Below are 14,437 nucleotides of genomic sequence, written 5' to 3' on the forward strand. Positions count from 1 at the left end.
ATATGCAGTACTAATTGTTGCTAATTACCCATCAGTGACCCTTGTTTTTTGTAAAGGTAAAGCCCGTTATAGAACATATGAACAGAATTTCTACTGTAATCTGAAACTGAGCAAAATGCGAACCCAGGTTACTTCAGATAGAAGTAAGATTCATCTACTCTACCTCCTTCGAGAGGCATTTTAAGTCAGCTACAGCATTAGTTAAGTTTAATGACAGAGTTATGTCCAAATATTTGTGGCCACCACTGTTAATATATGAATAAATTGAGTGATGTGATTGAGTAAAATGATTCCTAATGCCAGGCATGGGCTAGAGGAGTGTCATGGCTGGACAGGATTTAGATGTACTGATGCAGATAAAATTTATTAAATTCAATAAATAAAGGGACAGACAAAGAGATAGTGAGGCTAAAATATATCAACAGGGGAAACAACTGCAGGAGGGATATAACACACCAGAGTAGTGAACAGTCCAAATGTCAAACATAGGCAGGCAATATCAGAGGGCAGGCAAAAATCAAAGTTGAACAAAGCAAGATCTAAAACGAGAGATACAAAAAAAGAGACAAAAGAAATGCGTTGTATGAAGAGAAACCATCAATACTTTGCAGAGCACTGCAGTACCCAGGTGACCAACTTCCTGGTAGAGGCATGTGATGTGTCATGTGATCGTGGGTAGGTGTAGTTTCTGTGTGAGGTGCATCCTGGGCACTGAAGGCTGCAGATAGCAGGTAGAACTGAGTGTGGAAGAGACAGGAGGCGTAACAAGGAGTACAAAGACCCCCAGCTTTGTGGTGTGGGCAGTGGGATTGTGATATATGGTGCTCCTTCTAGTACTTCTGGGATAAATTAGTTAGTTGTGAATGAGATGGTGCGGTGATTATCCAAGCATCCTTTAGTCACTTCCACCCTTGGTGTTAACACAGAGAAATTATACAAAATCTACTAAAAGGCCTTCCCTGGACACAAGGCATTTTGGAACAAACAATGAGCAGATGTCCCTATGATTTAGTCCATATAGTAGAGTATGTCTATAATACACTAGAATATAAAGTGTAGAGAAGTTAGTCATTCTCAGCTTGTTTTATAAGACACTCCAAGCTCTGTTGGACGCACAAATTGGAATTATACACTTGGCACTGCTATATCATTACTCTTTTCATGACCTAAAATGGCAGTGACGGGATTAGTACCGATGCGCCACGACTAATCTCATATATTCATTCATTAATTCCCCCTAATGATGTTGTTATTGAGGTTAAATAAGGTTAAGTGCGCAATTTGTAATGAAGAACAAACTGTCAAAAAAGGTTCAAAAATTTAAAGGTCTCATTACATTGTTTTTTCATTCATTTTAAAATGTCAAGTTGCAGTCTTTAATATGAATGAATGCCATGCGAGACATTTTTTGTAAAAAAAAGTGCTCTGGTGTTTCTATTTAGCCCTACTTTTTTTCACTGAATTAGTGGTCTCTGAAGAAAGAAAGGTTTTGGCTCTTGTTCATGAATATTCATACATGCAAGTATATCGCCTCCAATTGGCTAACAGCACTTTAGCAGAGAACGCGACCTGCTACCTTCCCCCCACAGTCAAGTTTACAGCTCAAAAACTCAAAGGACAAAATGTTTTGAAAGGTACAGCCTTAGTTATTAAGACAGCACTGAGTGTTAGATAAAGTTAACCCTTAAACTTTGTTTAACGTCAGACTTGAGGCGAGAGGCTCCATGGCCGAGAAATGTTATCAATGCTGCAAGCCAAGCCCAAACTGCCTGCCCCGTGGGTGGAGCCCAGCTTGCCTGCCCTGCCCTGTGATTAATGCGGCGGGCCGAGCTTCAACGTGAACACCGCCCGCTTTGACCTGTGTTCTGTCGAGTTGTGCTACCTTGTCAAACCGTGCTTGTATTTAACCATGTATATTTAAGGTCTCGGTAAAACATGGAATCAACCGTAGATACGATTTAAACCTAAAGTTTCTTACACAAGATAGCTAACATTAACTAGCTCTGTAACTAGCTCTTTCAATATAAAAAAGTTGGGATAACTCTTCATGTTTTGTTAGGGGTTCCATATGAAAAATCACTCCTACCTTTTGTTTGACCCTCCACAATAGCACGCCTTTGGTGCTGCTTTGAAAGAGTGACACTGTATTTGAGTAAGGGTTAGTATTATTAGTGCCCTAGACCTCAGACTGGCGTTCTTATACAGTTTTGATTTTCTAAATTGTTGCTGAAGAGGCGTTGCTGAAATTTATGTGTTTGCTTTTTTTTCCAGACCTTTATAGTGCTAAACAAGGGGAAGGCTATCTTCCGCTTCAGTGCCACATCAGCTGTGTACATATTTACCCCATTTCACCTTATCAGAAGAATCTCCATACGAATATTAGTACATTCATATCCTTTTGCTGCCATTTGAAGTATGTTTGCATGAGTGTATCTTTGTGAGTTAATGCCTTTACTGCTATACATTGAAAGTGAACAGTCATCTTTTTTTCTTTATTGACAGCTCAAGTGAAATAATCTTGTATGACAATCTTAAAGCTTTTGAAAGATCTTGTAGAATCGTTGCAGCCTGTGGCCTATACCATCCACTAAGCCAGTCGCACATATTTAACATTTCCCCTCTATTCTATTGGATTTTTTTTTGTATTTTCAGTCCCATTTTTGAAACAGCTTTGTAATGTTCCTCCCTGGCATCGCAAACCAAATCCTCTGATATCCCGCTTCTAATCCTCCAAATGAAATAAGAGCAAGGAGATTTAGCATCATGTGACTGCAGCGCATCAGGCCTCAGACCGAGCGCAGCAGAGCTGCACGCTCACCGCTGGGCCTTTACATGCAGCCACGGCTTTAATGCGGGTCGGTGTCAAAGGACCAGCCGGTCACTGGAGCTCGTTCACACGCTATACTGGCCTCAGCTTTAAGCTTTTTTGGAAAGTGGAGTCTACAAAATACTACCAGTCTACCAGCCACAATTAGTGATGGTAATCACACTGCATATCGTTGGGGGAGGGCTTCTGAACTAGACAAAGCTACATTATAACGACCACAAGGATTTAATCATAGCCTTAAACAATAAAATCATAGTATTAAACATCAAACTAGCCCTTTTGGGACATTTTTTTTATTTTAAAAAGGAACTAAGCCATTGACTAACAGTAACACACCCCAAGTGATTTTACTGAGTGTGCTTCTGCATCCCAACCAGCCTGCACTAATATATATACTTAGCAATCTATACAGACAGAGGCTTTGCAGCTTTGCACTTGAAAAACATATAGACGGATCAAACAGGGCCAGAGTTATCTCACACAGTCCTCAAATACCACTTGCTCAAATCCCCGAGTCCAGGTCGATACTAAAAATTCATTGCTGGCCGAATCTGTAATGCTGAAAATGGATAAAGGATCACCCTACAGGCCTGAAATAAGGTCAGGTTTTTATCCCCAAAACCGATGCGCTAGTGTCAGGAAATGACATCACATCCTGGCGCTGTTAGAATGTCAGGGCGATTAACGTACTGACATTTTAAAGAATAATGGGGAAATTACAGTGCGTTGGCCCTGGCTGTGTCATTTTGAAGATGTAGAAAATGTCATGTATGCCTTGCTGTTTATTATGTCTGTCAGTTTCCTTAACTTGTCTACATTATTTAGCTTTTTCATCATGTGCACAATTTTGACCAACTGTTGCTTTATGGCAATGTCTGATCCAGCGCATTGGACGAAGTACCTGGAGTGAGTATATATGCTCTTTTACAATTCTTAATTGTTCAGAATGGAAATCTCAGATATCTGTCTTATAAATGCAAGAGATGTGTAAAACTTTGTGACAGAATAGACATAACTGCTATAAATTATGTCTATTTTAAGAAATTAACATAAATATATATTAATATATCATAATTAATATATATTAAAAATACTAATATATGTATAATATATATATAAATATATTATATATATATATATATATATATATATATATATATATATATATATATATATATATATATATATATATATATATATTACACTGTATGGTGATGGTGTGATAAAGTGTGCTGGTATGAGTGGATCACAACATAGAACAAGGAAACTACAGTCTACTACAGTCAGCACAAAAGTGTTTATTAAGGTGTTCTTTGTTTAGTACATTTTATTTTTTCAATGATTTCTTAGCTCTTTATGAAATGTTTTTTTCTCTTAATCTTCTGCCTTAGTGCACCTCAAAAAAAATCTCAGTTTGTAAGCCATGTAGCATTAACACTTCACCCTACCTCTCGATCCCAACAAGATTTAGGACACCCCACTCCTAGGCATGAATGTGCAAAAAAGGGGTGGGGATTGAGTCTGTGTGTTCCATAGAAGAGTTCAGTTTACTAGAGTTTGGTTGTTACAAAAGGGTTAAACTAAAATGAGCCCAGCTTGCATGTTGCGTAATGGACATATCAGAAGCTTTAGATTCTCCCTATTACTAATTACAGAGTGAACTGCCAAAAATAATGTGCATAACAGGGTGGTAACAAAGAGGTGTATACTTTATTGAACAAAGAACAATACTTTTATATAAACCCTCAATATGTGTCCATTAAAAGTATTAATGTAGTTTTTTTTTTTTTTAATTATTTATTTTTAAGAAAATGTTAATTTGCTTGTTTAACTGAGTTTTTGTGAATGTAGCGTCCTGCTACGATGATCCAGTTTGGTGTTTGATAAAGGGCTGGGTAAGATATTGGAGTTTAACAAACTTTCCCTCACCGCATGGTTTATTTACTGCAACTGGAATGCTTCTCTTGAATGAAAAAATAGTTGAGTTACTTTCTGACATTCCTTTAAATCAATTGGATTTTCTCCATTTTTGTTGCTCAGTGCCAGTCTCATTGGGGACTCAGGTTTGTTGAAATGTACGTTGTAGTGGGCTGTGGCCAGAACTGAATCCATAAATGATTAAATAGATTTAGTTTTACAATATGAAATAATTTGTTTAACTTTATGCCCTCATTGACAAATCACATTGTCTTGTTTCATTATGATGGGCACCTGTAGGCCGCCACTTGCCCCCTATCTTTGAGTCCACCAGTGCTCATTGTAGACAAGAAATAAAAAAAAATTGTTTCTGATTTTTTTTTTTTGTTTTGCACCAGTACTACAAGGAAATGTAAATTTGGCTAAAGAAGCATATACTGGGGAAAGCTGTGTACATTGATTTTTTCTGAACTACTGATCTGAGACAGTATTGACTCTTAGTGGCTCTTGCTATTTATTCTTTAATGATTGGGGTTACAAATGCTCATTAAAGGCTTACAGTGCTGCCAGCTGAACAAATAAATCGATGAATGACCTGCTGACACATTTTACACAAGTAAAATCCTTGATGCGCTTCCTCTGTAGCGGATTATTCAGCCTGTCCCTTCACAGTGCTCACTGGAATATGAACCTGATTACATAAAATTCAGGCTAAATCAGCGCATTATGATTATGGGCCTATTCAGCAGAGGCTCATCCATAGATTTATAGTGAATCACTTCCAGTGTCATGTTCACTAATTATACTCTTCAAATGTGGCATCAGAGCCCAGCATGCATTGACCTTTAATAAATGTGTGTATGAAGATGATTTGGAAGAGAATGTTTCTGGGCATGCAGCATGCTGATCTGCTAACTCACAACATCTCTCCTACCACCTCCCAACTCTTAAGTAGCCAGTAACTGGTTTAATGCATGGTTAGGAAGAATTGTACTTAAATTATTAAGCCATGTATTTAGGGTTCCTTTTTTTTGCTTTAGACCCAGATATGTATATGTTGTTGTCTCTGTCTCTTTATGCCTGTTTAGATACACATTTACGGGCATTTATACATTTGAGTCGCTCATTAAGATCTTGGCAAGAGGATTCTGTCTTGAACCCTTCACTTTCCTCAGAGACCCATGGAACTGGCTAGACTTCAGTGTCATTGTAATGGCGTAAGTATCTTTTTTTTTTTACCTGCTGTAAGTGGGCATCAGATCTTTTTATATATGGAAATCCAGAATTACTCTGTTGCAGTGTTTGTATTTGTTATGTAAAAGAGAGAAAATAATTACGAAACACATTCACACATTGTTGAATAAACACCTGCAGCATTAATATGGGTCCTCTCTGCGCAAATTAAAGTAAGTGTGTAGGCCGTCATTTTTCACTGGAAATGATTTTCCTGTGTTCCTTTGTTTTACTGATCATATTAAAAAGTAAGGTTGGTCGACTTTTGAGTAGGGGTAAGGTTATGGATGCTTATGGTGTCACACATTTTTCAGTTACAATCCAGAAACATTTGATTTTAAAGCACGGTACTGTCAAAAGTAGTTTTACACTAGTTCAAACGGAATAAAAAAACTGATTGACCTTTATTATTTATGTATGTATGTATTTATCAGTGTTTTCTGGGCTCAAGACTTTTATTATTACATTTAAAGTCTGTGAGATCAAAACCCCGGCTGTGGCAGTGAGGTCATCTCCTGGTGGATTTGACAGGGGGGCCAGTACTCAACCAGTTTTTTCTACCATCACAGAACAGATAAATATGGCCTAGATGCAATCTTCTATGTCATATGTGACGTGTTGTTTGTGTGGCTTTGTAAACAGCAAAAAACACAATGAATCTGGCATTTCAATCTCGGCTGGGATGAACTCATTCATAGGTCTGTCTGGGATAAAAGTGAAACTTAACGTGAAGCATTGCCCTGTCATGCATGCATGTCACTTATAAAGCATGAGCCATTCACACAGATGTCAGATATGGGTCACTATAAAAAGACTGTGTGTCCAAAATAAATATTGGAGGAAAAAATAAAACACCTGTCAGAAATAGTATACAATGGTATAATAGGCTCACCTCCAAATCGCTACTTGGTAATGTGCAGTTTATGCAGTTACTCTGCACTGGTTGTTGCTGATCCACAGTTGTTAGTATTGGTATTGACATAGTGCCCTGCCCATGAATAAGACCACACATTGACTTCTGCCATAGCACCACTGCATCTAAATAGCTTGTGAGAAGCTGGTGGTAATACAGTCAGCTGATGCTTCATAAGAGGGAAATTAGTCTTTAACTTTGCTGTCCATGGTGCTGAACATAGAACCTCCTCATAACCAGTGAGGATCTGTTTGGGAGATGTAAAAGAGAATCAGTTGCTTTGTCTTTGAAGGAAAAGGCCCTTAAAAGAATAAAAAAGCTACAGTGAATGGTTGAGTGGTGTTAACTAAGAGGTATGTAGGTGGATAATGGAGACGGAGCAATGACCAGAGTGAGAGGCAGAGGAAGTGGTGATTGTGTGTTATTATGAGCAAAAGAGTGACATCTGGACAAAAAAGACAAGAGTAAGAGATGGACTGAGTCATGAGGGGGAGGAAGGTTCAGGTATTAAATGAGGCTTTTGTTATATTACCTACATATTCAAAAGACTAACTAGAGGTTTAGAATAATTGCAAGAAAATAAAGGAATTTAAACAAATACATATGTATTATTCCATAATTACTAATATATACTTACTTATGTATAATTATCTTATATTTAATTGAGGCTAGGCCTATCACAATACATTTTTTGTGGATAATATAATACTGCTTAAATACTGGACTTAACAAGACTATTTAAGGTGTCATGTTGTGTCTAGGACCAATATGTTGGCAGCAGATCCTTTAAGACCATTGTAAGTTGTGAGGTGGGGTCTCTATAAACTTTATTATTTAGCTTAGGGTGCCTATAACCCTGTTACTGGCTCCTCAGTTGCTCTTCAGTGGACCACTTTTGGTAGTTATTGACTAAGAAGTGAAATGAGAAATGATTTATTATTAATTTCTGAAGAAATTACCTTTACTCTTATCAATTGCAGTATTATAGATAAGTCCACAAAGAGCTTACCCAAGTGATTACTATTTGCATATGTGTGTAACCTTATATTTTCTGTATGACTTGCAAAAAGTAAAGTACTATGGTATGAAATTGCTCTCTTGATGTAATCCTCCATAATCTGTAAATATAAAGTAGCTCAGTGTGGGTCAGGCTGTAACCTCCAACCTTCTACATCCATTCTCCATTTCCTGTCCTATTTCGTTCATTTGCCAAATGTACTTCTTAGTAGAGCTACACAATATGAACATCATACCATATTCCAAGTGGTACATTTGCACCTATTAAGGCTAAACTATTGGCAAATTATATAACAAGGTTAAAGACTTGTCTTGCATTATTTTGACCAAAGGGTCATTGTTGGATCATGTAAATACTGAATGCCAGAAGCTCATCATGTGTGTTATGATGTTCCATAGTATACATAGTATATACATGTATACATAGTATGCACAGTAAAGGGCTTATTTATTACAAACACCAACATATGTTAATGGTGTATGGGCCCTATTCTTAATATAAAGCAGTGTTTTTTAGATCCAGTCCTGAAAGTTAACCACAGCACAGTGATTTCATCACTGAAACATCTGGATCAAATTCCGTTAATAAGCAGATGTAGTGGGTTTGTTTTAGCAGGGAAATCAAGCCCAGGGGTACATTTAAAGTAGAATCACCATATACAGCTCTGTTTCTTGCTGTAACTTGATGTTTCTTTTAAGGGCAGCTTGATCTAAACTGTTTCTGACTCTCACTCTTAACTCTAGATATGTCACAGAGTTTGTGGACCTTGGCAACGTCTCAGCCTTGCGAACATTTCGAGTCCTACGAGCCTTGAAAACAATATCTGTCATCCCAGGTAATAACAATGTTAAAAATCAGGGGCCTGTTTATCTTATATTAAATCATTAGGGAAGTTATTGCAGTTGAACCAGCAGTCCTTAAGAGTTTTTTTTTACTTAAGGCAGTGGTTGTGAGTTGACAAAATATTGTAATTAATAGTATCAGTGTCCTGGTACAACCATCCCTGCTACATGTAATATATTTGTTCTGAAAACAGGTCTAGTAGGTTTGTTGGATTTAACTGTACTCTATAGTTTGACAGTGTATCATCAATGAACCAAATGAACAAAACAATATACTAAAAAACATAGTTTATTTAGATTTATTTATTATTATTATTTAATTGTATTAATGTAATTTATTATTAACACTTTATTTACATTAACTGGCTTTATATGTTCTCTTCTATATGCTATGTGCACTTACACATTCTCACCAGAGAGGTCTATAAATCCCCAATTCCCCAAACTCTGTTATCTTCTGATTTATATTAAAACAGTGCAGTAATTGTATTGTATTAATTGCCAACTCTAACTGTTACATCTAAACAGCCATTAGTGGTCGTAAGCCAGTCAGACATTAATTTATGTAAGTATGTACTGTAGTATGTAGTGTAAATGAATAGAAGTTCTCTTTGTGTCCAAACATGCTCTTTTCACCTAATTGGCAGGGTTGAAGACCATTGTGGGCGCTTTGATCCAGTCAGTGAGGAAGCTAGCTGATGTGATGATCCTGACCGTTTTCTGCCTCAGCGTCTTTGCTCTGATTGGCCTTCAGCTCTTCATGGGTGTCCTGAGGCAAAAGTGCGTCCGCAGTGCCGCGCACTGTGTGAACTCCACCTTCCCAGCAAATACAAGCTTTGTCTGCAACAACAAAACCTGGCAATCCATGAAGGAGTTTGTTACAAGCGAAGGTACATGAACAATTACTGATAGATTTGTGTGAAGTTTATGTGCCATTATACAAAATTAGGCCTGCTTTATTCGCAAACAAAGATGTGCAAATGCACACACACATACACACACTTCTCTGGTCCCTGCAGAGAATCTCTGCAGAAAGCATAAACCAATCTGTACCATGCTTAGAGGCATATAAAGCCCACCTTGATGTGGAGCAGTATAATTGTAGACTTTCTGTTACAAAGGTGGGGTGAAGATCATCCAACACCCAAACCTTACTAATAATATTGTAGCAGAATGCAATCAAAACCTCAGGGCAAAACCCTAAAATCTAGTAGAAAGCGTTTGACTCTAATAACAGCAGGAATGTTTTTTTTTTTTCAGATAAATTATTGAATGAGCAGGTGTCCCAATACTTTTGTCGATATAGTGAACATCAGAATCTGTCGAATCTAAATGCCATATTAGTTCATATTTGTTTCTTTTTCTGCTTTTAAACTGCACTCTCCATTCTCCCTCTTTCTCCTCAGAAAACTACTACAAAATTGAAGGAGCCAAGGATGGATTAATATGTGGATTCAGCAGTGATGCTGGGTATGTAAGAACTTTCTGCTTGTTATGTTCAGGTGGTATGAAACTCTTCCCTTCTGCTGTGCAAAATTTATTTTTGAATGGAAAGTAAGTCCCCAGAGACTACATCTGTAGTGTATTTTTGACGTTTGGTGAAAAGGGATGGAAGCAATTTTTTATGCCTGTGTGCCTTCAGGGTAACCTGGTGGCTCTAATCGTGGCTGGTCTTTAGTAATCTGTCTAATGTTGCAGCATGTGTCTGCCTGGATTACCATTCATTGTTTCGCATGATTTCACTCTTAGTATCAATCATCTCAGTCTCACATGGTCATTAACATTACATTGCGAGAGCATGTAACCTCAAATCTCAAATCCCTTGCAGATATTGTTTCCATAACCCTGACATAAGGTATTTCTGAAAACATAGTCACTGTGGATTTCCTGTAGGGGATATTTCTACATGTATAATTAAGCTGTATTTAATTTCAGATTTTTTTCAAGGGTAGTGTCAGTGCTTGAATACATAAAGCAAACAGATGATGACACTGCATATAAATAACACATGATGATAACAGGCCAGAAAAAAATGTGCTGGGGCCTGGTTACTTGTATTTATCAAATACAGTTTATCACTTTAATCTTGATTTTGTTTTATTCTGTTTTGTTCTTTTCTATTCTGTTCCATTCTGTTGTTATATTATTTTGTTTTGTTCTTTTCTATTATATTATATTTTATTATAATATATTCTATTCTTTTTTATTCTGTTCTATTTATTTCTAATCTGTTATATTCAAGTGTGTTCTGTTTTTTCTGTCCTATTCTATTCTTTTTTCTTTTGTATTCTAATGTTTTTGAGTCCTATTCATTTATTTAATTTTCAGTTTTTTGTTCTATTCTGTTTTATTCCATTCTGTTTTGCCTGTGGTCAATTCTATTTTTTTCTTCTCTGTTCTGTACTGTTTTGTCTTTTCTGCTCTGACGTATTCTATTGTAATTTATTTTATGAGACAGTTGCATGTCAGACTAGCACATACTGAGTCAGGAGTCCAGGCTGCAGCTCTGCACATCCAAATGTCTCCCGCTGAAGCAACTAGCCAGCCCTGCACTGCCCATTCTGTAATCCCATAAATCCTAGTGCCTTTCAAACAAGTGCCACGGGATGATGTTTATGTTGCCAGGGCTAGTTCAAGGATTTTATTGAACTAAATACCCATCTGTGTTAATTTTAAATCCTCTGCTGTTTTGGGACGGTTAGACTATATGCTATTACAAATCTGAGTGAGATCTGAAAATAACTGACGACAGAAATGGGTGGAATGTAAAAAACCCGCCACAAATATATTAATGGAAACTTTGGAAGCATTTCTTGGCTAAGTAGCTGTGCTTCTAATACAATTCCATTTAGATTTATAATACTGTGGGCATTTCAGTTACAAAAGACGTAACTCATAAGTAGAGGGAGGTTCATGCTCTGGTTGTTGTAGGCTAGTGTTATCCATTTTTTGTTCATGTTAAGCTATAAAATGTATGTGAAAAGCGGTTGTGTAAGCTAATGCTGGTGGCATACACTTTAACCTACTGTGTGCACTCAATAACAGTGACAGCTCTGCAGTCCTTAATCTCTTTCAGGACTCAAGGACTCAGGACTCAAGACTCAATCTTTTTGCAAGGGCATCTCCAAAAAAATCAGTGTTTTTGAATGATGGAGGGTAAAGGAGATTACCATAAATACAGAATCCTACAGTATAAAAACAAATATATATATAGTGCACAAGTCTAGTTCTAATTCGTATATGTCAGTATTAACACTTTGTTTGAGCAAGCACTCTGTTCTGCTGCACTCACAGCCCATCTACACACACACACACACACATGAACGCTGTGGAGGATTTCCCCTCTAAATTCACATCTGATCCTGCCTAAGCCCTTTTGTTGGTTCGTTAATGGCTGTTTCTACCATAACAGAACATTGAGGATTACGGCTGCTGTTCTTTTCTATCTGTCTCTCTTCTTTTTCTAACTCTCTCTCTATATCTCTTTTTTTTGTCATTCACACACACACACTCACCTACTTGCATGCATTAATCATTATTTACTTTCTGTATCACAGTTCTCTTCATCTTTCTATCATTCTGTTGCTTCTCATCTTGTGTTGAGAGAGTGGCATATATATACATTTACAGTCATCATAAAGTTTTTATTTGGCAGTAAATGGGCTGCAGATTAGGACACTTCTTTGCATTAAACCAAAATTAACTCAGTCTAGTGAAGGCAATACAACAGACAGAACAAACTAAAAATGAACCCATGGTAGCCTGGAGGTCTCTATACATTTAAATACGTTAAATAAGGCATAAGTTATATCATTTTTGTATTTAAGTTATAATTTTGTCCAAATGCAGTTACATCAGACACTGACAAATATATAAAATAATTTCTCTGATGTTCTGCTTTAAAAAAACTTTAAATTAATTTCACAAATTTTTAAGCTCTTGTTTAAACATCTTAAATAATTTATTAATAAAATATATTTAAATTCAATAAATTAAAAATTGTTTAAAATGATGCCAGGAACATTCCTGAAGCCCCTCCTCCTCTTATAAATGCCATCTTTACCTTCTGAGTTTCATGATGAAGTTTTTGTACCCTATCACCACCCATCTCCTCATATTAACTCAGTCATGTCTTTCGGTTCTAGCTCCAATTATCAGAGAGGATGGTCTGGCCTTCTAGCTCAAAACAGAAGCTCCCTCTTTCCCTCTTCTAGCTCAAAACAGAAGCTCTCATCCAGCATCATTAGCATAGTCTGCACTCGCACATCTGTTTAAGATGTAACATTACACAGCACTATTGATGGTGCATGTAGTGTGTGTTTGAGTGTGTTTGTGTGATCTGGCTGATGATCAGAGATGGGATAAGGCCTGTCTGCAGAGAGCAGCATGTGCTGTTACTGTGTCCCAGCCGGATGTCCTTTTCCTCAGCAGGACATGTGCTTTACTGGCTGCTGGAATCACGCTGAGTTTATGTAATTTTAATCGAGAATTGTTTCACTAAAACTTTTGAAAAATTTAAATAGTTGCACCCATAAGGGAAATGTCAGATTGCAATGCAATTTGGAAGAAACAGGAACAAAAATGATTACAAATTTAGACTGACATGGGCAGCTCTTGGTCATTTTTTTATTACACATACAGAAGTAGCGTAACGTGTAACATGACATCAGATGTCTCGACATAGAGTTTTAGAGGTTCCTAATTGTGTTCTGTGATAATCGATAGCACTCTAATATTCCTGAAGATTTTGCAGTAGTGGTGAAAAGTTCCAACACATTAAATAGCATCCCACACATTTTAAATTAGGGATAGGTCGGGTGATGCGCCTGGCAGTTCCATAGGATCTGTGTCTTTTAGGCAAGCTTACAGAGAGAGGGCAGCAGAATGTGGACAAGCATTGCCCTGTTGAAATAGTGCACTGAAATGTAGGTTCTGAAAAGATAGGACCACTGATTGCAGGACCTCATTAACAGAACCTTGGGCTGTCAAGGTTCCTGACGCATTGCAGTCTGACACTTTCTTCTGAGTGCAATTTTTTTTTTTATGTTTGTATATACAGCTTTGCCACAGACTATTAAAAGGCTGCATGATACTGGAAAAAACTGACATTGCGATACTTTGTTGTTCTTTGATATATATTCTCCGGCCTCTTTTTATTAATTTTTTTTTTTTTTTTTTTTTAAATCATCCCAGATGTGTTATTGAAATGGCAGAGCCAGATTTATTGATGAAATGTCATTCACACAAGAACCCCCACACACAAAACAGTACACACACACACATACACACACTACTCTGGAGTGGCTAAACCCAAGAGACACTCTTACTGTGGTCTCCACTGGCAACCACTTCCAGGACTTTGTTACTATAGAGACTCTGAGTGTCCTCATAGCAACCCCTGTGCACATCTGATCTTTGCTAATGCACGGAATTTACACCTGCATCCTTAATCCCTGCTCTCTTCACTGATCTGACCATCCCAACGTCTTTTTTCCTGAACTCAGACAGACAGTAGTATTTTAAAGTGTCCTGAAGTGTTCCTATCACTTCTCTTGGTAACTGTTTTAGTGTTTTTATAACAGTATTTGGTTTACTCTGGTGCAGTTCAATTTGTTTTTTCTTTGGTGTGTTTTTTCACACAGCGAAAATTCAAGTGAATGAAAAACATCACAACATACCACGGGACA

The 14,437-nt window shown here is 37.2% G+C and overlaps 1 protein-coding gene across 2 annotated transcripts in view; it reads left to right on the top strand.

Moving 5' to 3' along the window:
* scn12aa (sodium channel, voltage gated, type XII, alpha a) overlaps positions 1–14,437 on the top strand; it is a 50,650-nt gene that overhangs the window by 14,216 nt on the left and 21,997 nt on the right. For both annotated transcript variants that reach the window (XM_049478833.1, XM_049478834.1), the window contains exons 3-8: positions 2,272–2,389; positions 3,643–3,733; positions 5,833–5,961; positions 8,652–8,743; positions 9,398–9,640; positions 10,157–10,220. In XM_049478833.1, the coding sequence (XP_049334790.1) occupies positions 2,272–2,389; positions 3,643–3,733; positions 5,833–5,961; positions 8,652–8,743; positions 9,398–9,640; positions 10,157–10,220 (737 nt within the window). The remainder of the gene's footprint in view (positions 1–2,271; positions 2,390–3,642; positions 3,734–5,832; positions 5,962–8,651; positions 8,744–9,397; positions 9,641–10,156; positions 10,221–14,437) is intronic.

This window comes from Astyanax mexicanus, chromosome 4, assembly GCF_023375975.1.
Source record: "Astyanax mexicanus isolate ESR-SI-001 chromosome 4, AstMex3_surface, whole genome shotgun sequence".
NCBI classification, from domain to species: domain Eukaryota; kingdom Metazoa; phylum Chordata; class Actinopteri; order Characiformes; family Acestrorhamphidae; genus Astyanax; species Astyanax mexicanus.